This window comes from Danio rerio, chromosome 13 (assembly GCF_052040795.2).
Source record: "Danio rerio strain M-AB ecotype USA chromosome 13, GRCz13ab, whole genome shotgun sequence".
In the NCBI taxonomy this organism is placed as follows: domain Eukaryota; kingdom Metazoa; phylum Chordata; class Actinopteri; order Cypriniformes; family Danionidae; genus Danio; species Danio rerio.
This window is the reverse complement of record NC_141033.1, coordinates 25,285,511-25,313,422: the sequence shown is the minus strand read 5'-3', so window position 1 is coordinate 25,313,422 and position 27,912 is coordinate 25,285,511. Positions and strand designations below refer to the sequence as shown.

General features: G+C 35.3%; 1 protein-coding gene and 1 long non-coding RNA gene across 7 annotated transcripts in view; one reads left to right on the top strand and one right to left on the bottom strand.

Annotated features, from left to right (window-relative positions):
• Positions 1–580: 580 nt before the first annotated feature.
• LOC147841056 (uncharacterized) lies at positions 581–3,633 on the bottom strand. Its single transcript, XR_015505950.1, has 6 exons — positions 3,367–3,633; positions 2,944–3,050; positions 1,850–1,976; positions 1,590–1,674; positions 1,227–1,269; positions 581–1,129 (listed from the first exon to the last, which is right to left on the bottom strand). It is a non-coding gene; the product is annotated as an uncharacterized LOC147841056 (long non-coding RNA).
• A 2,571-nt stretch (positions 3,634–6,204) lies between these two features.
• rufy2 (RUN and FYVE domain containing 2) overlaps positions 6,205–27,912 on the top strand; it is a 34,144-nt gene continuing 12,436 nt past the window's right edge. Inside the window, exons 1-13 of one of the 6 annotated variants that reach the window (XR_015505352.1) lie at positions 6,205–6,332; positions 6,820–6,938; positions 12,763–12,936; positions 18,798–18,915; positions 21,145–21,246; positions 23,445–23,568; positions 23,654–23,718; positions 23,846–23,911; positions 24,258–24,327; positions 24,406–24,507; positions 25,784–25,900; positions 25,990–26,157; positions 26,239–26,336. Coding sequence is in view for 3 of the 6 variants with exons in the window: in NM_001244919.1 (NP_001231848.1) it covers positions 10,478–10,751; positions 12,763–12,936; positions 18,798–18,915; positions 21,145–21,246; positions 23,445–23,568; positions 23,654–23,718; positions 23,846–23,911; positions 24,258–24,327; positions 24,406–24,507; positions 25,784–25,900; positions 25,990–26,157; positions 26,239–26,336 (1,478 nt within the window). In the remaining 3 variants the exon portion in view is untranslated. The other 5 variants (NM_001105681.2, XM_087278385.1, XR_015505353.1 and 2 more) reach the window with 5 other exon arrangements.

The window sequence follows — 27,912 nt, the reverse complement described above, 5'->3', positions numbered from 1 at the left end:
TCTGCTATGTTGTGTAGAATAACTAAAATTTAAATGTGTAATTACATTTACATTTTGTACTTTAATGGTTAAAACGCAAGGTGCTGAATCTCCCGAAAGAATCAAGTTTTAAAAGGTTCGCAACAATGCTTTAGAAGATCCACTTTTGTTCCCTGCAGAACTCTTCAAGTGAACAGTGAAGCGTTATTATTAATACTATGAAGCACCTTTTATACAAAAATCCTTTTGTGGAATAGAACAATCCATGGATTTAATGGGGATTCACACCAATAGAATATTTTCACAGTTCCTGGAATTACTAGGGGAAGTATCCTAGTACACAGCAAAATATGGGGACCCAAAACAACTCTATGGGTGTTAATTTCAACACTTTGAAAGTGTTTCATGGGGTCCACTCAAAACAAAGTTAAATCAACACTTTCAAAAGGGTTGGCATATTGACACCGAAGTAAGGGTTAATTTTAACTCTGGGCAGAGTTAAAAAATGTAACTATATTTAACACCGCCTGGTGTAATATATTGTTATTTTATTCAACTCTCTTGAGTGTAAATATGGTAAAAAGGTCAAATAGACTGTAAATTACAAAAGAAAAAAACATTTTATTTGAAAACATTCACCACTTCAACAATTCATTCAGTTTTTAAAATGCAACAATGTCAAATATGCTTTAAATGTTTTATTAGTACAGACAGTATCAACAAAATATGTATGACCAGTGCTCAAAAAGGCTGTTTCAGTCCTTTGGTCCAAACTTGATGTGTTATCAGAGCAATTTGAAAGTTCAATATAGCGTCACTCATAGTTTTCTTCTGAACTCATAGTTTTCTTCTGAAATTACATTTTAAACAACTTGGTGTGCAAATCTTTCACTTCTGGTGTTTCCTTGGTCCTCCATATCAAACAGAGCAGTTTAAATGAAGGTATAAATGCTGTAAACTTGTGTGAAAACAAACTGGAGCTAGGAAATCTCATCAAGCATGTCCTGTGAATGAAGTGCTTCCCAGCCACAGGATGACCTTTTTATCCATGACGATGTAGTAGCTGCTGATCGCTCGTCTGGTGGTTCCTGATGCACGGATATACTGTAGGGTGATGCTCATCTAAGAACTCTTCAAGACTCCAGCATGGCTAAGAAAAATGTTTGAAAACAAATTGCAATCAAATTCTATGATATATTTAAAAGAACATTTAAAGTAAATAAAACATTCAAGAAATCTAAACTCACCTTTTGAAAATCTTCATGATGATCCACAACTTGACTCTCCCAGCTGTTTGAGGTGACAGGATATGGAAAAGTAGAAAAAACACACACATCACTGTTGGATCTTCAAAAACAATTAGGTTAACCACTATGACTAGAACTGGAAAAACAGGCAGCTGTCTGTCCAGAATCCTGAATTTAACACAACACTTGGAGCAAAATTTAGAGGAGCTTAAAATCTTTTATATCATCTAGTGATGCTGACTTTCCCAAAATATTGGCCACAGTGTAAAAAATATTCATAAACTTCATAAACAACAGTTTTCTGTAAGCGTGTGCGTGCGCGTGTGTGTGTGTGTGTGTGTGTGTGTGCGCGTGTTTCTTTACCAGATTCACTTGTTAGGCCCTTTCAGGTCCAGTATTGACGCCACCTTTACTGGAGTCTAGCAGATGTTTCAGGTCCAAATAAAATCTAAAATATTAGGATAAGCAGAAGAGGAAAAGTGCAAAGCAAAAAGCAAAACATTATTTAAGTAACAGTTCACCCACAATACAAAACTTATCACCTTCATGTCATTCATTATTCTTTAATGCTCTAATACCCTCTCAGCTTATGTGAAACAAATACAGAACTTTATCAAACATACCTTCATTATTATCACCACATATGACCAAGAAGGTGTGCTTGGTCATTTCACCAACTCTGGAAATACACCATCCGTCTCTAATCAGCCACCGTCACAGGGTCTTGTGTTATTGTATAGAGAATTGTGGCTGTTAAAAAACAACAAAACATTAGTATCTAACACATATGCATAACCTTCAGATAAAAGGAGAGATGAACATCACAAAGTATGCCTCACACATTTTCAGATATCTTTTAATTCAGATGTTGATTATTGATAATAAATCTACAAATCAAACCTGTATCATCATTAGGCTGCTCAAATATGAATCAGTTGATTAATTCTACAGACAGGTGGCTGTTTACAAAGCACTAAATTGTCTTTAATAAAAAGGAAATGTTGTGTACAGTACATGCTAAGTTTAGCCTATAGTTTTAAGCACAATATCATGCGGGAGAAAAAGCTTGACTAAGATGTTCCTGACTACAGAAGTAGCCTAACTTACTAACGTCAGACATCCCGAGTTGGGAAAAGTAATTTTCGGGGGATACAGAGTTGATTTGCGGGAGGTAGCGGGAGAAATGAGTACCTAAAGAACAATGGGATGAGTTGCGCGCGACGTACCTAAAGAGCGGTGGGGGTGACTTGCGCGCGACGTACCTGAAGAGCTGGGAGGGATGCGGTGGAGAGGGGTGTGCAAAGTGTTTAATGACCGGGCGGGAGACGCGCGATTTCCGGGAGATTATCATTAATTTGCGGGCATCTACTTGGGCATCTGGGAGTCTCTGTGCATTTGCGGGATAACGTTAATGTTAGTCCCACAACTTCCGGGAGACTTCTGTAACCTTAAAAGTCTGAGAAAGTGCAAACGCGGTCATTAAAAGACATTAATGTTAACATTCCGACTTTAATGGTTGTCAACGCTTAATATAATTCAAGCGTACGTTATCACGCGAGTCTATCAACTAACGGTAAGTTATATGGACGGCCACGAATGAACCAGTTTAAAAGGGCCGCTGTGTTTAAAACAACCAAATTAACGTACACGAATAACAAACAATCATATGTTTTAGTCAGGAAGCCTTTTACAAGTAAGCATATGTTCATTTACTCACCAGATATGTTTTAGAAACTCTCCTGAGCTTATGGAAACCGTCCTGTGTTGCCGTTAGCATCCGGGCAGAGTAGGCTAGGCTGCTCCGGGGATTCCCTCGCTAGTTTGCTTCGAATTAAAGGAGAAGTGTCGATTTTATTTTACAGATGGGTAACAACGCACAAAATGGCATTAAGCGTGACATAAATGTGTTGAACATGTACATTTGATGTTTATGCACTATGTATGCGTGAGCATATATAAAAACATTCTTGAAAAGAAGTGAATAGTAACAGTTAAGCTAGATACACAAACGACCATGAATGAACCGCAGAAGATTAAAATTGTCACTCCATTCTAAAGTTATTAACTTAACAATATGTTTACAACTGTATTTCCTTAGAGAAAGTCAGTAAAATACCAACATTTAGGTAGTTTGACTCACCAGTTGCTGTTCTAAACCTCAGATGGAAAATGGCGTCTGGAAAATTCTTCAGTGACTGGGGCTGCATGAATTCCCGGATGTTGGAAATAACACCACCAAGTGTAGAAAAGATAACTCCTTGATTTCGCACTGAATAAAATCAATTCTAACTCTTATTATATTCATTTATCAAAATCTAACTCTTTAACGTCAACACTTTACTCTGAAATGCTTCAACACCGAGAATTTAACTGTGTGAATGAATTTGCTGTGTACCCTGCACTTTTTGACACATTTCCACCATAGTAACTGTTAATGGTTAAGTTTTTGGAACTCATTTGGAATCAAACCCTAACACTAACCTAACTTAGCCTGACCTAAACCTAACCATAACTCTAATCCAGCGCATGATTTGCAGTGATTCAGGTGTATGTGAATACATGCCATTAAAACACCAGCACAGGATTTTCAAGTGTTTACCGTTTAGAAAATTCAGGTTAGTGTTATTTACCTGTAGCCTTTGTCTGCATTCTATCTCCATCATTACAAAACATACAATAACAGTTTTGGGCTCATAATCCTTTAACCAGTTGATGATTTTGTTGAAAACAGCACTTCATTGTTGGCTGGCTTACATCACTTCAGACTTCATAGTGGTGATGGTGTCCATGCAAACAGGAAAATGGCCAGGTGGGAAATAACTACACTCTTTAAAAAAGACACAAAGAACCAAACAGGGGTTTCACAGTGATGCCATACAAGAATCTTTTTTTATTCTTCATAGAACCAAATGGTTCCTTGAAGAACCTTTCTTTGTTTGATGCTATAAAGAACCTTTTTTTGGGTCAGCGCCAGTGGTGTAGTGGTTAGTGAGATAACACATGCACTCCGATGCACACAGTGACCTGAGTTCAATTCCCGCCTTGTCGTCCGGTGCAGATCCTTCCCCTCTCTCTGCTCCCCATGCTTTCCTGTTAATACTATCTACTGTACTATACAATAAAGGTGAAAAACCCTAAAAAATAATTATAAAAAATAACCCTTTTTTAATTATTATAATGGACCAAGATAACAGTCTTTTGAACCAAGTGTGCCTTACTCCTCTTAAACATTATGGCCAAAACATTTCGAGCTACTCTTTGTGGCAAGATCCAGTTAAAGTCATTTTTTCTTATTAATAAATCAAAAATAAACAAAATTGATCAGTTTTTTTTTAAAGCTGTTTTGAACTTGTCTTTGTGATAGTGGTCAGCGATGACCTTCACTTGTCTAGATGTAGTCGTACAACATTTCTTCCTATGTAACACACCCTATGATTACTTGATATGCAATATAATATTTTTGTTTGTTCTTATGAGTATAAGCCTGGATTATTTTTATACAATGAACAAGCGGTATCTGTCACGTCTCATAAGCTTTGAGGCTAATAATTATTTTGTTTGCATGAAAAGTGCAGACAGGTTCATTCAATTCACCTTGATGAAATCTTCGAAATCAGATGAAAGCTTGCCCTCTCATAACAACCTACTACTTTAGCTTCATTCTTCAAAGAAGACCACAATTAAAAACCACTCGTAAAGACTTCAATCAAGCCTCAAGCACACATTATTTTAATTTGTAGACTGAAGTAGTAAAGAAAAAATTATGTGAATTATAAATAATGATTTTTATGAACACTGAAGCATAAGATTGACCCAGTGGGTCATACCATCTGACCTTTCCTACTTCAAGTTCAGAGTAGTTAAAATAAAAACAGTATGCTCACCATTTATTTACCTTTACATAGTTCTTTATGTGTTTTCTTTTTTCTGTTGAACACAAAATTAGATATTTTGACAAATGTTAGACTCTTGTTACTATTGACTTGCATATAAGAAAAACAAATAGGCCTACCATGTATTTCAAAGTTTCCAACATTTTCCAAAATAATTTATTGCGTTCAACAAAGCTCAAACACGTTTGGGACAAGTGATGGATGAGTAAATGATGACAGAAATTTCAGTTTTTTAATATAATATTGCAAAATCCACTTTTTGGAGAACACCGCCATCTCCTGGTTAAAGATACAGCATAGTGGGTGTTTTAGTACTTTATTAAGTCACTGAATTTATTTTTTTTTTCTAAACAGAGCCTATACCCTTATTCTATAAAGTAAAAGTAAGCTCATCAACACTGAATTTATTTAATTGAAAGTAAAAACAGTAATGTAGAGTAATACAATAGGTTAATAAAATATAATCATATAATAATATATGAAATAATGATAACTATTTCGAATATACAAATAAATAAAACACGTTTATAATAAATCATTTTGTAATTATTGCAAAGATAACATTTCAACATGATTAAGCCATCCTCAGTGGCACACCATCCTTCAGAAATAATTATAATATGCTGAATGTGTTGCTTAATAAACATTTTTTGTCATAATAATTACTATCAATAATACAGACGTTCTGCTTAATAATTTTGAGGACACCATAATACATTATTTAGGACTCTTTTTTCCATATAGCCCATTCAAAACATCAGAACTACTTGAAATACACTTGAATGCCATTTCAGTGCAACATATTTTACATTCACTTTTGTATTATTATTTTATTTTGAAGTGAGTCTGCACTTCCACAATAGCATCACGCAAAATGTGCTAAAAAGCATTGTGTCTATTAATATTAGTCACGTCCCTGCATCCCTTTCCTCATTCCTAGCAGTGAATGCAGTATCATTCAGAATCCCACTTCCTCATCAGCCTGCAGCTCGTCTCTCATTGGCTGATCACTGTACCCAAACACCCCGCCCCCTCTGTGGCTCCGCCTCCCCTGCCCTGCACCCAGCGCACTCAGCTGTTCCATCGAGAGACATCTCCTCCCCACTGGCTGCTAATGCAGCAAATGGAGCTGCTCCACTAACAGACATTGGTCAGATCTCTACACCCAGAAGTACCAGAACAACACCAGCACAGGGTGTGGGTTTAACTGGGGGTAAGTGTATATTATATTGCTTAACATCATTCAGAGATTTACATTTTAAAGCAGAAGTGATTGGTTGCTCAACTAATAGGATAAAGCATTGATGTTTTTGCTGTGGTTAGAAGATCTAGATGTTTACTTTACTGCACTGAAGTCTTAGGGAGTGTTGAGTCTATACAGACTGAATGTGTATGTGCAAATCCTCCCATGTGAGGCAGGGACAGTGGTGCAGGAAATCAGAGTCATATGATAGCCAGACATTGAGAGCAGATCAGCAGAAAAACAACAGAAACGTGTTGAGGTTGTGACTGAGTTCAGCTAAGAGCTGGATTTAGGTCAGCGATTTTAAGCAGCTGTGTGAACGTTAGCTTTTATTTTATATCTGAATATGAATGTTTATACTGATTATTGGTTCTTCTGTTAAACAGAAAGGATTGCATTCGATGTGACTTATTCATTGGGTATAAAGTGTTGTATGTCTGTGTTCACTGAAAAACAGGTTCATTCATTTAGACCCTGAAGGGGGTTTTGGAGTGGCAGTCATGTATTCCCCTCAGAGTCTTCACCGATGGGGCATCACACATAGTGAAAGTATGGAGCGTTTGGCCTACAGTCAAGGTAAGCTTTCACAAATCTAAAATATTAAGTTCAAATACACAATGTGGAACTGCAGACCTACGCTTTTGTAGCTAGAACCGAGTGGTGGTGACACCCATAGTCTATGAGGAGAATAATGCAGACTCGGCACCATCGAGCTGGTTGTGAGCTGAGGCTGTTGATGTTTGAATTCCTACTGTTTGTTTTGAGTCTTTATTACTCACTCTGATGTTGTCTTCTTTATTTTTCTGTGATATAAATGAAGAAGGTTGCATGCATTCATTATCAGCATTATGCTTAAGAAATGCTTTATCCAATATAATGCACATACCGTATAGGCCCAAGTGATGCACACACTGTAGGGGTTAGGAAAATCTTTCCAATATTGTTGTAAAATCTGTTTGAAATTGTGTTAACAAAAAGGTGGCTGGTTTTCGATGGTTTGCTGGTTCTAGTCCCAGCTGGGACAGGAGGCTACTTAATTGAGTAAACAAAATTGGCTGTATACGTATATACTAAAGTGTATAGGTGTGTGTACATGTGAGAGTGTATGGGTGTTTCCCAGTACTGGGAAGGGCATCCACCGCATAAAAAATATGTCAGTAGTTGGCGGTTTGTTTTGCTGTGGTGACTTGATAAATCAGGGATTAAACTGAAGTATATCGAGTTAGTGAGTGGTTACCAAACCTTGATCTCCACCATTGGTCTTTGTGCACAATTGTGCGTTAAGGCGTTAATGCAACAATTATTTAGTGCAAAACCAAAGACCTTGTGAGAAAACAACATAAGTAGAAATTTGAGGCAAATATACCAGTTGTGTACATCAGAAAAGCAAGTTATCACATTCATATTATTGTCACTGTCAACTGGAGATAAACGTCTAAACTAATTTAAACATTAATGTTATACAAATTTGTGTGCATTGGGCAAAGCAAAATGAACTGCAATACTAAGGAGACATGCACAAGCACAAAAAGTGTTTTCCACCAAACTCTTGTATATCCTAGAACATGACACCCTTCTGTGATACTGTTGCTTCTTCTTTTTCAAAAGGTTAACGCTATTCTATCATAGACTCGTGAGAATGATAAGATTTACTGAATTTATTTTGTGGTCAGAAACTAAGGCATACAGTACAGCAATAAAACACACATGTGAGTAATTAATGACTAAAATGAAAATTTTCTCTTCAATGTTCAGACATATTTACTTTTGTTTTGTTGTTCAATCATCATTGACAAAATCCATTTGTTTCAGTTGGAATCCTTCGACTGGGAGTTTAGTATAAGGGTGAAAAGTTGGCTATGTTTGTCATATATAACAGAAGTAGTTTGTTTTAAAGGTTGCTTTTCTGTCCTATTCAACATCTCTTCATTGTTGACACATTTGTTTATACCTGAGACTGCACCATTAGGCTAGGTTAGGGGTCGGGAACCTTTTTTCAGCAAAGAGCCATTTCTGATTTATTTTTGGCAAATGCGTTTTTTAAAGAGCCATTGGGGGGTGTGTGTGTGTGTGTATATATATATAAATAAATATATATATATATATATATATATATATATATATATATATATATATATATATATATATATATATATATATATAAAAATAAATGAGTACATAATAGAGTACACCCCATTTTGAAAATGAATATTTTGATCCGTTTCCCAGTAAATATAAGAACTATATTTTGCTGCATTGGAACAAAACAGATTTATGTATTTATTAAAACAATCTTTTAGTAAAGATAACACCATTACATTTATGCAAAATATTTGGGGAAAAAATTACAAACTACAAAATTTCAGCTAAATTGTGAATTTTTGTTTCTCATGAATTTTGGTCTTAAAAAATTATATATACCTGTTACTACTACTAAAATAATAACGGTTTAAACTAAACCTTTCCAGGTTATGCACAACTCAAAAGTAAACAAACATGAAGCCTCACATGAATGATGAAAGGACAATGTCTTTAAATTCTGGTAAATTAACTCCTTTTTTTCTGAAATGCAGCCCAATTTTAAATAAACAAACATTTTACTATTTTAAAAATTAACACTGTTACTTAAATTAATTCAAATGAAAGTAGCCTATGCAGCAACATTTCATTTGTGGCTTGTTTTAAAGAACAGAAATCCCATTATACTAATATTTAGAAAATAAAGAGCAAACAACTTATGTTTGTATGATAATTACATGCACGCGTAGTTAACAAAGAAATGCTAGTTATTTGCCCGTGCAATGGTCGACACTTCTGCTTGTGGTAGTTTTTATTAAATTGGCTGTAAAAAAAAAAAAACAATAAAAAGACAATTGTAATAAAATGATACTGATTTCTAGCGACAGTTATAATAGTTTTAAACTATAAAATATTTGTGAAGGGAGAAAGCTGGAGAGCCACATATTTTTGATCAAAGAGCCACATTATGCTCTCGAGCCATAGGTTCCCTACCACTGGGCTAGTTGATGGTGACAAGCAGGTTTTGATAGGCTTATGATTGTTCACTAAACTGATAATCTGTCACTTAATCTTTCACTTTGTTAAAAAGAGATTATCTGTTCACAAGTGAAAAATAATCAGTTTATGTACATTTTTATGCTAACAGAATTAATGTTGTGATGTTGAAAACTTAGCGTTAAATTTGTTAGCATGCAAATATGTTTTCAAGTGTTATTTAAATATTATCCATAAGCATCCACCCAAAAAATGTCTGTGTAATCCATTGGAGAACAAGTATAAGTAAACATTCTTCATCATTTGTAGCCCTTGCCTTACCTGACATATAACTAATCTATCAAACTGCAGATCAGCCAACATGGTGGTACAACAGTCATCCACCATCTTCCTTAAAACTGAATTGTTCATATTTCAATGGTTTTTAAAGGCTGTTTTTTTCCACAATTCACACTATAGAAACGTGTTTCTAGATGCACTTTGGAAAGTTTTAAATCGGATTCAACAAAAACGCAGTCTCTGTCTGGATTAAAGCTCCAAAACTTAAGCGTGGAAGGGCTTCGAGAATTAATTTGATGAAAGCAGTCACTTGCTTCATGTTAGTGAATATGAATTAGTGCATGAGTGAACGAGAAAGATTTGTTCAGAAATAGATTCTCTTAATGTCTCCATATTGTCCCGCATAATTCCAGTAATAGTTTGTAACAGTTGTCTGGCTTGTTATGTCATAATTTTGTAAATGAAATACTACATCATCGTTCAGGACAATGTTCCATACAGGCGGTAGAGGGTAGTATATCCATACTCGCCCCCTGAATTACGTCTTTTTTTAATCGTTATGACACCACCCCTTTGCTGCAGACGGATCGTGCAGGAGTGCTCGGGTGTAAACAAATCGACAATCTAGCCATTTGTTCTCTAAAGATACCATGATCATATGAATGGAAAACACACGTCGCCTCTGGGGCGTTGACAAGAAGCATCACAAGGGAAAGCGCTCGAGCTACAGCCGTCCAGCGTTTATCAATGCCGCTCAACACATCACCGCCCTGGCTGTTAGGTGAAGCGTTACCCTAAACAGTGTGAGATTCACTTTCACGATGGCGACACCTGCAGAACAGGACCTTGTGTTGGCGGAAGCAGAGGGCAACAAAGAGAGAACGCAAGTGTTCGGGATCCTCAGATTGCAGGAGGATAAATCGGCCGGCGAGAAAGCGAGCAGCCCTGCCATGAAATCTGGAGACGGGAGATGGCAGGCGCCCATATTCGCGCTAGCCAGAAAGGCTTCAGAAACCTTCTCTGGTGGCATTCATGTGCTTCCCAAAGTGACAGAGCCTAAAACGTCGCCTTTTACCGAAGAATGGGGTGCCAGGGGTAGGTTATGGGCGACATTAATTTCTGAGGCTGCTGTTGGGATTCAGTTATTCAGATGTGGTCTGTGTGTATGGCAAGCCGTATTATCATTTAGCTTAACGCTACATTAAACCTGACTAGATTGTTTTTGCCAGCTCAGTGAGTTAGTTGCCATTATTACTATCATTTATTAGCATTCCAACAGGGTGACAACTATCTACAAACAACTCTTTTTCCATTTAGTTATTTGTCAGCTGTTCATTAGTGAATTGGCTATTGAAATTGTAGCTAAGTTACGCTTTCCAATTGTGCTAGTAACTTAGCATTTTTGAGATATCATTGCTACACGCATTGTTTAATTGTTTTTGACAAAAAAAATGATTACAATTACTAAATAATAAATACTGGAATAATGCCTATTGTGATATAAAAACAAGCAGAAGTAATGATTTGTAGTTAAATTGAGGATACTTGTTGTGTTATAGTCATTATCTGTTTAAATCAAGATGTTGGAATAACAAATACTGTTTTTGGTCCAAGCCGCTATTCATTTGCATTTAGAAAAGTATGGGTTTTTGACCACTTTTTAGTCATATCATGCATTAAAGTGAATTTTATATAAAATCATGGATTTCTGGACATTTTGCATCACATACGCCAATATTTTAACAATATATATAAACAAATCACTTTCTGGCCATTTGATATTAGGCATGGATATCCATCATCCATCCATCATCCATCCAGTGATAGTGATTTTCAAAAGTATTACAGCACTTGGTAAACACTTATTATTACCAATTGTTCAGCCTCCACGTACAGTTTGATGGAGCGATTTTTACCCGGTAGCTGCTTTGCACGATGTCACACTTAACAAGCGAATTACTCAGTAGGCCCATGCAGAATCTGCGCCCACAGAAATCTTCAGAAACTCCACAGATTTTATATTAATTTCATTAGTCATATTTATCATTATTATTTTGATGATTTCTATACAATATAGTTTGTAAAGTAATATTTTCTGTCTTTTAGTGGATGTATTACATGAGAGACTCGCACACCTCCTTTATTCTCAAATATCTGCAGATTCTTTACAAAGTTCTGTGCAGAAATAGCAAAAATTGCCCACAGATTCTGTCTACAATATCTTAATGCACACAAATAGTCAAATCTGCAGCCTTTCAAAGTATAATTTACAAAGTATACATGAGATATAGTGTAATGTCACTAGGTAGTTTTTAGCAACATGCTAAAATGGCTTGCCATGCAACATTTTCTGAATGATGTCATAATAGCATGATGTCATGGAGAGTGCCTTGGTTTGTTTTCATATGTGCATTTAGTATATCCTAGATCTGTTCAAATTCTGAGGGAATGAAGCTTCATTTGCTTAATAGGAACTGAACAACATAAACAGGAAGTATACAGTATATTAGCACAGCGCCAGTGTGCTTGTTAGACAGAGCCAGTTTGAATGTGTTTGCATAAGAAGTATTGATTAGCCTGATGGGTAAAACTGGGTCCAATGTATCACAGATAAGACAAAATTGATTCCTACTTCAAGTTGTATCTGTCGTTGCAGCAGGAAATGTAAAAAGTGAAATGTCCTGTGAAGCACTAATGAATGATACAATACAATCAAAGGGTTTTAAAGGGTAGTTCACCTAAAAATGTAAATTTACTTACTCTTCACTTGGGTTTATTTTGTCTGTAAACAAATACTATGGAAATTAATGCTTAGATGTTTTTTGCTTTTAATTTAAAAATAATGTTGTGTTAAATGGAACAAAGATACCCAATTCAGTTTGGAACAAGTAAAGTGAGTAAATTATTGCAACATTTCAGTTTTGGGTGAACTATCCCTTTAAAGATTTGTTAAAATTTAATCTCATCCATGCAAAGGGTGGTCACATGCTAGTCTTAAGGAAACCGCCAGAGGTTGAAGTGCTGGGATGAGTTTTCAGTGTGTTCTTCTTTAGGTTATGTAATGTTTTGCTATGATACATTTGTCTGTGTGCTGTGTGTCTTCCAGCCTTTCGGGATCCCATGGCAATGGAGCGAGCAAACTTGCTTAATATGGCTAAGCTTAGCATCAAAGGCCTGATCGAGTCAGCTCTGAGCTTCGGACGAACTCTGGACTCTGACTATCCGCCTCTGCAACAGTTCTTTGTTGTCATGGAGCACTGCCTGAAACATGGCCTCAAGGGTATGTTCAACCATCATCACACAGCCAACTATGAAGGTAATTCAGTTGCGAAACTCGAGAGCTTGCAAATGTAAATGTGAGCACTTGTGATAATAATATTTGTATGTGTAGGTTGAAATGTACACTTACAGCTCTGATGTGAACAGCTGAAATCCTCGATTTGCACACACACACAACAATCCACACACTTGTGTTTTAAATTCGAAGTTGCAGATTAATAGTTGTGCATTTGTAAAATGTCATTCACAAATACAAAGTGACAGACACACGTGTGCACGGCAAATTTGACTGCATCTTCGCTCTACAACCACAGGTCGGCACTCACAACCTCTCAGATTCGTCAGTACAACTACAAATCTCCCGCTCTCTGACTTTTGCTACACATCTCCCGCGATCTCTGTAGCAGAACTCATCTGTGCACTCGCAGATGCAGAGGCGTGAGCAGCGCTGGGCAGGGGAGGGGCGGGGCAGGTGTAAAGCTGTTTGATTGGCTGATGCCTGACCAATGAACAATGCCAGCAGCCAACAGGACTGAGGTGCAAAATAATCATTTCCCACGATTATTTTATTATTTAGCGTTTATTTAAACTCTTTTCTGAAGAGATTCTTGTTAAAAATAATAAATTCTGTGGAAATGTACATACCAGTAAAAGAGCAGCAAAGCCAGTTTATTGGCTAGAGCCAGCCAATGAGATGGGGCGTTTCTGTTTGTCAGGACACAGGGCAGCTCACGTTGTTGGAGGCCTCGAGCAATCAGAGGGTAAGTTATGATTTTTAATAATTATCTATATGTTCAATACTGTTAGCTAAGCTAAGGACTGTGCTGGGTGCTTCTCTTGTTTGTTTCTTATATAAGAAAACAGTTATGAGTTATCTAGGAGCTGCTTTCAATCATGTTATATGGTTCTAAAGATACGATTCAACCCACATGAAATAAGAAGTTGTAATAGTATTTATAGTAAATAATAGTACGTTTTTGAACCATACTAACTATAGTAAACTGTATTATACAGTATATATTGCAGTATCTACAACTTTGTTAATGAATGCAACAGCACACTGTAGTATTAACTAGCATCAACTTTAATAAATTGAAGTATACTTGTATGTACGTATGTATGTACGTATGTATGTATGTATGTATGTATGTATATATATATATATATATATATATATATATATATATATATATATATATATATAGCTTAAATTTGAAAAAATTGAAATATAGCTATCTGTTTAAAACTAAACATTCTAATGCCATTTATTATGCAAATATCAAGTTGAAACAAATCTGTTAAGAACACGTATTTATATGTAAAACCTAATACATTTTAAAGCAGTTTCATTTCTTTCTAATTTTTACATCTACATGCATTACATCTGATTTAGGTCCACAACTTGCATCCTTCAACATGATATGCGTGTTCAAAGGAAGAGCAACTAGGTGAGGGAGACAGTGTCCATCGCTCGGCTGAGGGTCCACTTTGAGCATCTCATCTGCAGGGTTAAGCAACATAAGCTGAACAGTCATCATCTCTCTCTATTACAGCGAGCATCAACCAGCTTTACACAATGGCTTGCTTTCTGACCATTAGTTAAGGCTTGAGCAAAGTATTAAAGAGGAGATAACATTTGATGGGTAATGATGAAGTTGGATTTACCACCTCCATCTCATTATGAACAAGGAAAAACCCTGAAATATTTCAATACAAGTAACTAGACATTTGCACTGCACTTATTTGGACTGTAAATTTTATTTGACAAATTACATTTCACTTACAGAACAGGTGTCAAACTCAGTTCCTGGAGGGCTGCAGCTTTGCAAAGTTTAGTTCTAACCCTAATTAAACACACCTGATCAAACTAATTGAGTCCTTCAGGTTTGTTTGAAACTTTCACTTAAGTGTGTTGAAGCAAGGTTGCAACTGAAAACGTGAAGGATTACGGCCCTTCAGGAACTGAGTTTGACACCCCTGCCTTACAGTAAAGTGTAAAAATACTACATTAAACAATTATCAAAATAAAAGTTGTGTTTGTGGGTGAGTGTGTGTTTTGTTCAAATCTGTAGTCATCTTGGCAAGAAAAAAGAGAAAATAAAGTCGGCTTCCTCTTGAATGATCTGAATCATTTTGAAGTGTTTGTAGATGAGCTGGATCATCATGTCATCTTTAGCATAAATAACATCCTATTCAAGCTATGCAGCTTCTCTGAGTTCCTCATCGACTTGAAACATGCTGATCTCTCCTGTCACTCCATCCTTACAGGAAACTGAGAAATAACCTATAGTTAGTAACGTTCATAATTTAAAAAAGTGATATAAAGGACACACTGTACACAAACATGTAAATAGATAGATGGATAGATAGACATGATGCAGGTTATAATAACAAAAACCGGTATGATCTGTAAGAAACTGAAACGCCTAGTGTTATTTTTAATTGCTATTAATGTGTGTGTGTGTGTGTGTGTGTGTAAGTATACTTCAATTTATTAAAGTTGATGCTAGTTAATACTACAGTGTGCTGTTGCATTCATTAACAAAGTTGTAGATACTGCAATATATACTGTATAATACAGTTTACTATAGTTAGTATGGTTCAAAAACGTACTATTATTTACTATAAATACTATTACAACTTCTTATTTCATGTGGGTTGAATCGTATCTTTAGAACCATATAACATGATTGAAAGCAGCTCCTAGATAACTCATAACTGTTTTCTTATATAAGAAACAAACAAGAGAAGCACCCAGCACAGTCCTTAGCTTAGCTAACAGTATTGAACATATAGATAATTATTAAAAATCATAACTTACCCTCTGATTGCTCGAGGCCTCCAACAACGTGAGCTGTCCTGTGTCCTGACAAACAGAAACGCCCCATCTCATTGGCTGGCTCTAGCCAATAAACTGGCTTTGCTGCTCTTTTACTGGTATGTACATTTCCACAGAATTTATTATTTTTAACAAGAATCTCTTCAGAAAAGAGTTTAAATAAACGCTAAATAATAAAATAATCGTGGGAAATGATTATTTTGCACCTCAGTCCTGTTGGCTGCTGGCATTGTTCATTGGTCAGGCATCAGCCAATCAAACAGCTTTACACCTGCCCCGCCCCTCCCCTGCCCAGCGCTGCTCACGCCTCTGCATCTGCGAGTGCACAGATGAGTTCTGCTACAGAGATCGCGGGAGATGTGTAGCAAAAGTCAGAGAGCGGGAGATTTGTAGTTGTACTGACGAATCTGAGAGGTTGTGAGTGCCGACCTGTGGTTGTAGAGCGAAGATGCAGTCAAATTTGCCGTGCACACGTGTGTCTGTCACTTTGTATTTGTGAATGACATTTTACAAATACACAACTATTAATCTGCAACTTCGAATTTAAAACACAAGTGTGTGGATTGTTGTGTGTGTGTGCAAATCGAGGATTTCAGCTGTTCACATCAGAGCTGTAAGTGTACATTTCAACCTACACATACAAATATTATTATCACAAGTGCTCACATTTACATTTGCAAGCTCTCGAGTTTCGCAACTGAATTACCTTCATAGCCAACAACCAGGAACCATCTGCTAACTAGTTAGACACAACATTATAATCATTTCATTCTTTAAAGATTTCTAATTGGTATTTTGGCTACTGTTTTTTTTTGGAGTCTTATATTCCAAAGTAACTTGTATAATGCAATTAACATACTGTATGCCAGGGGTGTCCAACCTTAGTCCTGGAGGGCTGATGTCGTGCATATTTTAGTTCCAACCTTAATTAAAAACACCTGAACCAGCTTATCAAGCTCTTTCTAGGTGTACTAGAAACTTCCATGCAGGTGTGTTAAAGGAAGTTAGAGCTAAACTCTGCTGGACACTGGCCCACATGCATACAATAAAGTTGCTTTCAAATGAGAGACGTTTGAGTATATTTTATTTACTTGTTTTTGTATGTATGGGTATTTCCCACATACAAGTTTCAGTTTCATTTTTAACACTTATTCAAATGTAACCTTTATAATCAATGTTGTTGTTAGCCACTTCCATTTCATTTAGTTTAACATTAACATGTATGTAAACTTATCAGAAGCAGCTAACAAATGTGCATAATCAAAGTAATCAAAACAATTCCCAATTAAGTCTAATGCAGTAAAAAACATTTAGTAGAAAGTTAGTATAGAAGGTCGACATTAAAAAGATCTTTAGCTAATTTTTGAAAATGGCTAGAGATTCAAACAACCTAGACTATTTTAAAACATAGCAGTAATATGTAAGTGCTATGAGAAGTGCCAGTTGGTCTACTGCATTACACAGATAAAGTTTAAAGACAAGTTATTATCCATTATTATGATGGGACAGTTAGCTAGACAGGAAGCAAATTTAAGAGAGGAAGTGGTGCGATTTGGAAAGGTTCCTGAGCTGGAACTCTAATTCAGGATCTCTATATGATGCTACAGTATATGTTGGCGCACCATTAGGCTATTGGCACTGATGAGCAATTTTTTTTTAAGTACATGAAAAAACTCATTTATTAATTTATTTTCTTTTCAGCTTAGTCCCTTTATTAATCTGGGGTCGCCACAGCGGAATGAACCGTCAATTTATCCAGCATATGTTTTATGCAGTGGATGCCCTTCCAGCTGCAACCCATAACTGGGAAACATCCATACACACTCATTCACACACCTACATTACGGACAATTCAGCTTACCCGATAAAAATAAATAAATAAATAAATCTTCTAAAAAAAATAATAGAGAGTGATAGTGTTGATGATTAAATGCAGGCAGAACCAGGCTGTGAATTACAGGGATTGACCCCCCTAATTAATGCTTGGTCAGTTCTCTAAATAGTGAGGAAAAGTTTGCTGGATATGTATTTGAAATAATTCATATATTCATTCATTTTCTTGTCGGCTTAGTCCCTTTCGTAATTTGGGGTTGCCACAGCGGAATGAACCGCCAACTTATCCAGCACGTTTTTACGCAGCGGATGCTCTTCTAGCCACAACCCATCACTGGGAAAATTTTAAATAATAATATTAATATTTAAAATAATAGATAATCTAAACACTTTTGACTACCCCTATAACAGTGCATACTTTTGTGAATGCATAATCGAACCAATCAATCTTTGCGTGAATAAAATCATTCAACAGTCTGAAACTGGCTGATCTGCAGCACCGATGGACAACATAAGTGTTCACGAGACACTTTTCTTGTAAAGTAGGAGTTTGTTTCTATGTATAGCCTAAAAGTAAAACAAATAGTAATTAGTAAATAATAGTAATAGTTAATAGTAAATTAGATGTGGTTTAAATAAATATACATTTGATTCACTGAAGATTTAAGCAAACTAATAACAAAAAATTTGACCCCCCTGATCGTCAATGTGTATTTCACACCCTGGGCAGACCTTTGGCTTTATCTTTTTGTTGTTAAACCTGCTTAACTTGTGGATTATATTTTATTTGGGACTACTGGTAGCCTATTAAATGTATTATTTCTAATTAAATTCTTGGATTTCATCTATTTTATTAGCTTTTTTAAACATTAATACACACTTATGTGACAAATGGTTCATAAAAAAACTTGGTGTTAAGTATATTTTCCATAATTCTATGCCAGTGCTATTCTTAGAAACAAGACAGATGTCAATAAGTGTTATACCATGTTTATTTATAATAGGAAAAGAAAATGAGGAAATGCATGTTTTATTCATTCTCAGATGACAGATCATCTGAAGTTCTTGTCCGCTGAGCCAGCGCTGCACTAAATTAGAATATTTCCTGTGAAGTGATGTTTCTTCAAAGAACTGTGTGTCAGATTTTGACATGGAGCTGTTTAACAAACACATTTGTCTCTATTTATCAGTGAAGAAATCGTTTCTTGGTTACAACAAGTCATTGTGGGGGCCTCTGGAGATGGTGGAGAAGCTTTGCCCAGAAGCAGGAGAAATCGCAGCCAGTGTACGAGACCTTCCTGGCCTAAAGTATGTGCAGTACTAAACACCATTATTGGCCTTAAAGTTACATTGATTATCTTGCTTGCAAATCTGGAGGACTTCTTTTGGTCTACATGAATCATCCAAAGACTCCAATACAAAGTGGAGACCACTATTAAAAACATTTATTTAAAAACACTTGTTCTCTCACACCCAATCCTCAGCACACCAAGAGATGTGCTGTAAAAATAGGGAAGTGCAAATTTCAGTTCTAGTTCCCTGACAAAACTGAAACTTGCAACTGTAAGTAAAGCCTATTTCCAAACTCATGCATATGACTGTTTATCTATGCCTGTCCACCCGTCTGTCTCTCTGCCTGCCTGCCTGTTTGTCTGTCGGACTGTCTGTCTGTCTGTTTGTTTTTCTATGTGTGTATGTCTGTCTGTCTGTTTGTCTTTGTTTGTATGTCTAACTGTCTGTCTGTCTCTCTGATTGTCTGTATGTCTCTTTCAGTCTGTCAGTCAAATTCAAAATGGCTTTATTGGCATGACTAAAAATACAGTATTGTCAGAGCTTGCAATAAATATAGAGAAACATAATAACAAAAAAAGATGAAAGCAATATAATAGCAAATAAAAGAGAGGGAAAAACATCATAACAATATAAGCTTAAATAAACAGTTCAACAATTAATAGCGCATGAACTATTTATACCACAGTGTTTCACATACAAACACCCACAGCCTAAAGGTCACTGTGGTAGACAGGTGGGAAACATATTGAGGTCAGACATTATACGCACATTCACCTGCTGTCTCTCTCTGGCACGTCCACCATTTGTTTGTTCCTCTTTTGTCTGTAAAATTCTTTATAATGTTTTTTAATTTGTTGATGTATAGGTCTGATTGATTTAAAGGGGTGAGCTATTGCTATTTCATACATTCAGAGTTATTTGCACTGCTCAAGCTTGGCTTAAGTTTCAAAAAAATATTTGGAGGTAACAGATTTTTTTTTTTTGACCCAAAATCTTACTTCCGAGTCATAACTAATTTTTCAAAGAAAATAAAATATCTATTTTTTCTTTCGAGCATGGCTTTTGGTTACATAACCAAGAGTGGAAATCTTTTATGTGTGCTTCTCCTGGTAATAAAAATGTGTGTGTGATCTGAGTGTATGTGGTCCTATCACCCGCAACATCGCTAAACAGGATTTGCCTTAGAATGAGTCAAGAAAGTGTGCTTTTGGATTAGGCATGGGATGATAACGTGTTCAAGATATACAGCAGTTTGGAAAAGTCAAAGATTTAAAACAGTCAACATTTTCTGTAATACCGTTCCTAAGGTATGAGTAAGATTTTTTATTTACATTTTTTTTTTTGTTTTTTAGGACAACAGTATCTCCAGTAGAAAAGATCTCTAAAAATATTGTTTTAAATTTTTTAAAAAGTCAGTGTTTTTGAAACTAATGATAACAGCTGAAGTCAATAATTCATTTAAATCCCTCCTAGGCCTGGCCCCTGAGTATATTTCTGAGCTACTTAACATGCACCAGAGATCTTTTCGCTCTAAGGTTCGTCTCTTTTTGTCAGTTCCACGATCGCGCTTAAAATGTCGAGGTGATAGAGCTTTTTCAGTACCAGCTCCAAGACTCTTGAAAGATCTTCCACTCTCCTTAAGAACAGCTCCATCTTTTGAGTCTTTTCAGAGGTCACTAAAAACACACTTATTTTCTTTAGCTTTTAATCATGTGATATGAGTTTATGTATTTTGGTTTTGTGTATATTTGCATGTGTATTTATGTGTTTATGTACAACACTTTGGTACCCATTGTGGTTTGTCAGTGACAGTGCTCTAGAAATAAATTGAGTTGAGTTGAAGTATTGAGCCTGACATGTTTACTGCTCCAAAATATTTTAAATGTTTCCCAAATTAAAGTAAATTGTGTACAAAGGGGAAAAAGGCTTAGTTTTTTAATCAGACATTTAAAAATAAAATATTATAGAGCAGTAATCTCAAAACCATGAAACCGTAATATCTATTTCCAAGGTTATCATTCTGTCAAAATCTTATACCGGCCCATGGCTATTTTGTATGCAAGGCAAAGCTGATCTTGTTCAGCCATACTTAATTGAACCCTTAAACATGTATGTTTTAAACACTTCTAAATAGCATGATAATTCCCCTTTAAATTAGTAACAGTGAAGGAGAAAGTGCACTTCTTTCTGTCTATGTCTCTGTTTGTCTGTACAATGCTGAACATGTTTGCATCTGTTTTTCAGGACTCCTCTGGGCAGAGCCAGAGCGTGGTTGAGACTGGCACTGATGCAGAAGAAATTAGCTGATTACCTTCGCCTCCTCATCACCAGGAAAGACATTCTTAGGTTAGTACTTTCCCTTCCTGTACCTGTCTTAAGTAACCTTCCTTTGTCACAATAGTTGTGGTGGAGCGTTAGTGATTAGAGGAGTGATAAGATCTGCCTCAGACAAACTAGTCTTGTGTTTCCTGCTCAGTGACCAGTGTTTGTTAGAGGGTCTGCATCACATGTAACCCTCTAAAAAGCACTTCTGCTGCTGCTGACTGGGATTTAAAAGTTGAGAGTTGGTATGCACATTATTATTTGAAAGGGGTCAGGAAGATTTTTTAAAAAGCCTCATATACTCATTAAATCTGAATTCAAATCAGTACAACAGGGAAATGAATAATTTATATACTGATTTTAATGTTACTGATATTAATGTTTAAAATGTAATTTTTTTTGTTTGATGTCAAAGATACATTTTCAGCTTTATTTCTTCAGTGGAACATCATCCTAATATGCTGATTTGGCATTTAAGAAACATTAATTATTGTTGAAAGCAGTTTCTCTGCTTTTTTTTTTTTTTTTGTGGAAACAGCAATATTTAATGCCACATTTTATTAATTGAATGCATCCTTGTGGAATTACATTAAATAAATGCAAAATTATTAAAATGAAAATAGATTTTTTGCAATTTATTAAAAATACCTTGCATTATGTATTTTTTATATAACTATATATATATATATATATATATATATATATATATATATATATATATATATATATATATATATATATATATATATAATTGTGCAGATTTACCCCTAAGAATTGGGACAGCACTATAGCACCTGCACACGTCATCATGTCATCGTGGTCTCATGCTTCATATGAGACCAGATGATCACATTTGGTGTAGTTATTCCAGTTGTATTATTTTTTGGTATTTATCTATGATGTAATGTGGCAATAAGCCCTGAACTATACTGTGTATTTACACAGTGGCCATTTTCATCTATAAAAACATACAAAAACAACTTTACATCATAACAGGCACTGTAAAAAGCTCATTCTCAGCCACTAGACTTTTCTGACAGGGTATTCTAGTGTCCTCGAGTGTCAGATTGTTGTGGGGTTGCTGTACAGGAGTTATGATTATGGATTATAGATTGCAAAATTTAGCGTTTTTTATTTTAGAGTTTTTTTTTTTTAAAAAGCATGACGGTAAAACACGAACGCGGTTATGAATATATTAAAACACATGTTTGTTTGTCGTAAAACTTCATAATAATGAAAAAAGTACTAATTTGTGGATCTCCTTACTTAGCCCTACACCTTCAAGCTAAAGAGAATTGGAACACCCCTACCCCTCTATGTGAACGCACAAAATGAGGGGTATGGGTAAGGGCAAAGGCTAAGGCGTAGAATTAGGATTGGGCCGTAATAGTTGGGCTTGGCGATTAATCAAAGTCGTCATTCAGACCCTGTATGTTTCCAGGTCAATTTTTTTTTTCAATTACTTTCCCTACCGTGTGTGGAGTCATGTGACCTTGTTGTTAAGCCTTGATTTTTTACTTCTGTGGCCACTTTGCAGCCACATCTGATCTCTGGTCAAGTAGGACAATTGACCCATTCTCGAGCTTTACTTTGCACTACATTCACGATGATTGGAAGCTGCTTTAAAGAAGCCTTGAGACAGCATATTATCCATTACATTCAAAAATTGCCTTACAGAAGATTCAATAAATGCACTGTTTAAAATATTTTTTAATGGATATGCAAGAGGTATTTTATTTAGAAGAGATGCTGCATAGTGTTTATATTTTAATATGAAAAACATGAAAAGTGCAAGTTATATACATAAAACAGATTCAGACTGTTGTCTTTAGGCAATGTGTGTTTTAATTTCAGTTGTTCAACGTTGATGTTCAATAAATAATCATAGATAGTAGATAGTGTGTGTTTCCCTCAATTATTATAAAATCAAGTGATGCACCTTTTATTCAAAAGTCTCTCACAAAACATGTTCGTGAGCTATGAGGGCAAAAGAAAAAATAATCTTTTCATTTAATCAATCAAGTTAAAATGTTCAATTAATGGAGTTTTTGATTTTAGGTCAAATCGCACAGCCCTATAATAGAGCATTCTATGGTGTGTTTTTAGAGATTTTTTTTTAGTTTACAAATTGAAGTGGTCATGTCATCATAACAAAGGTATCCTGAAGTATCTATAGTTTTGCTTTATTACTTAAATAAATGAGTATTTGTGTGTATTTGCAGTGAGTTTTATGAGAGCTCAGCGGTGATGCTGGAGGAGGAAGGCGCTGTCATTGTTGGGCTCCTGGTGGGACTGAACGTCATTGATGCAAACTTGTGTGTGAAGGGTGAAGACCTCGATACGCAAGTATGGACTGTGTATTGGCCATTTTTAACACCCTGACATTTGCTTCTGTTTGAGAAATGCTAATGTCAAGCACTGGAATCCACAGGTTGGTGTAATAGACTTCTCCATGTACTTGAAGAATGACATTGATGACTACAGAAGTGAAGAAAGGTAGAAAGTATGCTTAGTAGACAGCATATTTTAAATTAAGTGGTTAGTTAGTGAATAATTTGTCACATTAAATTGTTGTAATTATAGTATTCTTTATAATTAACTATTGGAAATATGTTTTTAATAGGAATGGACAGATTGCAGCTATTTTGGATCAGAAGAACTATGTTGAAGAATTAAATAGGCAGCTGAAGTAAGTTCATCTTTAAAAAAAAAAAGCATTTGTGATAAATAGTATTTGATTAAAGCTTGTTTCCCCCACTATATAATAAATAAAAAATATAATTGTGACTCAATAAATTTTTCTTGGAATTGTGAAATAAAACACACAAATGCATGTTGCAATTGTAATTGTGAGACAAAAACTTTTTTCTTACAATTACGATTGTCAAGTTTCAGTTTCATAATAAAAGTCACAATTACCTTTTCTTATTTTGTTATTTAGTAGCAAAATCAGGCTACATTTTGTAGTGCTACTGACTGTGGCATATTAAAACTGGTGAAACTTTACCCAAATTATTTTTACATTTTGTTTAAAGTTCTACAGTGCAAGGCCTGCAGGGGCGCGTGGAGTCATTAGAAAAAAACAACTCCAAACTCATAGAAGAGGTACTGTTTAAATTCAAAGTCTTTACTTTTAAATAGAAATATTCAGTACTAACTTTGTTAACATCTTTTTATATACAGTTGGCAATAGCGAAAAACAACATAATCAAGCTGCAGGAAGAAAACCACCAACTCAGAACCGAAAATTCTGTCATTCTAATGAAAGCACAACAACGTCTTGCGGTATTCTACATTTTTATATATATATATATATATATATATATATTTTTTGTTTGTGTGTGTGTGTGTGTATGTGTGTGTGTGTGTGTGTGTGTGTGTGTGTGTGTGTGTGTGTGTGTGTGTGTGTGTGTGTGTGTGTGTGTGTGTGTGCGTGCGTGCGTGCGTGTGTGCGCTTGCGTGTGTGTGTGTGCGTGTGTGTCTGTGTGTCTGTGTACGTGTGGCACACAGCGCCATGCATTTTAGAATTCTAAACATAGGTTTCTATCAGGATACACACACACACCGGCGCCGCAAGTCGGCGGCTGTTGGCGGCGCCCGGCCACGGCTCAGGACGCAGTTCATTTTTCAGCCGCGCCACAGAGCCCCATCTGATTAGTTTAATGTTAAATATCATTCAAATGTGCGCGTCTGGTGTGTGATACTTTAAACTGTCATGTCCGTGCCATGTCGCGGCGCTTCTGGTGTGCGACCTGCTATACACACAAATAATATATATATGTGTGTGTGTGTGTATATATATATATATATATATATATATATATATATATATATATATATATATATATATATATATATATATATATATATATATATATATATATATATATATATGTGTGTGTGTGTATATTTATATATATGTATATGTATATATTATTTATTAATATATAGAGAGACTATATATATATATATATATATATATATATATATATAATATTATGTGTGTGTGTGTGTGTGTGTGTATATATATATATATATATTTTTTTTTTTTTACCTGTTATAATGAGGTGTTATAAGCTATTTAATGCATTAACTAAAATTAAATAACAATGCAAAGTCAGCTTGTTACAGTAAAAATTTAATGTTTGTTAAAAAATGTTAGGTTATAGTTTAGGTCCGTTAAATAATACTAACGTAGAGCTAAATAATACTAACATTTCAATCGTTTATAAGTAAATGCTGAACTTAAGCTATTAAAATAAATGATTTAGAAGTACTTTTCATTGGTAGTTCCTGTTTACTAATGTGAACAATTGGAATTTTATTGTAATGTATAAACCATTTTATTAAAAGTTTATTTCTTACATACAAACATAAAAAATAAAACATAAAAGACCTGAACTTTTTTCCTTTCGTGTACTCTTTTGCAACCATGTTTTCTGCGTTCTAAACTTTACATTTAAAACATGCTAATACTACAAATGGTAGATTTCACAATCAAAATGCAAGCCATATATTATAGTATATTCACAACTTTATACCATGCATGTCTTACACTCAGGTTACAGAAGGAGATTTGAGCTGTGAGTTGGACACGTACAAGCAGTCAAGGCAGGGCCTGGATGAAATGTACAACGAGGCTAGACGCCAACTAAAAGAGGAATGTCAGCTCCGGCAGGTGTGTGTTTATATAAAGAGTCTGTGCCTGCTGTTCAGATAGTGTACTGGCATCAAGAAGAGGTCAAACCTGTTTCTTATGTGCACCAGGATGTGGAGAATGAGCTGGTTGTGCAGGTGAGCATGAAGCAGGAGATGGAGATGGCCATGAAACTGCTAGAAAAGGACATCCATGAAAAACAGGACACTCTGATTGGACTCCGGCACCAGTTAGATGAAGTAAAAGCCATCAATGTGGAGATGTACCAAAAAATGCAGGTAAAGACTTTTGGCTAAAGTGATGTTTGCATGTTTGTGGTTGAAATGGCTTATGGTCAAATTATTTATGTTTATTAACAGTCTTCAGACGACAGCATGAGACAGAAGAATGACATGATCGCACGGTTGGAGGAGAAGACCAATCAAATTACGGCAACTATGAAACAACTAGAGCAAAGGTGAGAAAAGCAGTTCCTAGTTGATTTTGGATCACGTCGAGCATAACGTTTGGTTATCATACTCCTGAAATGTATTCAGAACAGATTCAAGTGTTTAAATGTCATAATGAAATCAAAATTGACAGAATTTATTTTATCTTAGTAAGCTCGTGTTGTTATTTTTGAGGTGGACAGTTAGTCTAAATTTAAAAAGTCTACAGGCTCTCATTGGCAGACTAGGAAATCGGCAATGATTTTGTTTAGTTACAAGCAGTTCACTCATTGGTGATCATAAGTTATTAATACTAGAAAATTGTTACAAATAACCATTTAAATATTCATATTGTTTGGCCAGATTTGTATAGGCCTTTTCTTTTGTATAAACATTAAACCTTTTTCTAAAATATATATTTTTAAAGCTTTGTTTTATTTACTTTTTATACAAAATATAATATTACAATACCATTCACACATTTAGTTGTTTAGATCTTTAGAATTTAAGAAATTGCTAATAATAAAAATGTCAGTCAAGATATAAATCCGCCAAAAAATATTATACAGAACCACTGTTTCAACATTGATGATAACAAGAAATATTTCTCAGATCAGGATACTAGAATGATTTCTATATGCTCATGTGACACTGAAGACTGAGTAATGATGCTGAAAATTCATCTTTAAATCACAGGAATAAATTACATTATTCAATTGAAGTCTTAGTTCACACAAAGATACAAATTATTTTATTAAATCGCCATCTTTCCTTTCCAAACCCCTGAGTTTTTTACTCATATTCAGAACACAAATTAAGATATTTTAGATGAGCTTCCTCATCTTCCATAGAAAGCAATAGTCCCAACTCTTTCAAGGTCCATAAAACACCAAAAAAATCTCCTCACATGACCTATACTAACATTGAGGAGAAGAAACTGTTGATTTAAGTTGTTATTTTTGTTTAATGTGTGCACAAAAGTATGATCTCAGCTTGATAGCATTCTGATTGAACCCCTGAAGCCATTTTGTCTGTTTGAGGATGTTTTTTGGTACGTTTAGTGTTTTTTCTTTTGTACCTCACTGTCTATGAAGGATGAGGGAGCTCCCAGATATAATCCACAATACAAAATGGGTTTAGGATGAGGAATTAGGAATTATTGACAGAATTTTCATTCTTGGGTGAACTGTCCCTTTAAATGTGTCCTTGATGAGCATAAGATATAGCATACCAGTGCGAATGCATTTCAGGATGTGATATCTGCCTTACAGACTAAATCAAATGATTGGACATTGATGGTGTCAGAAACATCAGTGCTTTTGTTTCATCAATCAAACTGAATTTCCAAGGATCTAGTAATTTCTAGATACCCAATAGCATGCAAAGCACTTTGCATGCATATGTTCTGAAGGCACATCGAATGGCTTTATCTCATCTAAACGCTCATCCTTTAGCATTTGTGTTCTTTACTTGTGGTGATGTGGTGCTGTCATGTCCACTTCTCTGTCCACATGAATCATCCTTCCCTTTCTTCTCTGTTGATTTATTGCCATCGTATTTCTGATGTTTTATGATAGCACTGCTTAACAAGTTCTTAAAGCTCTG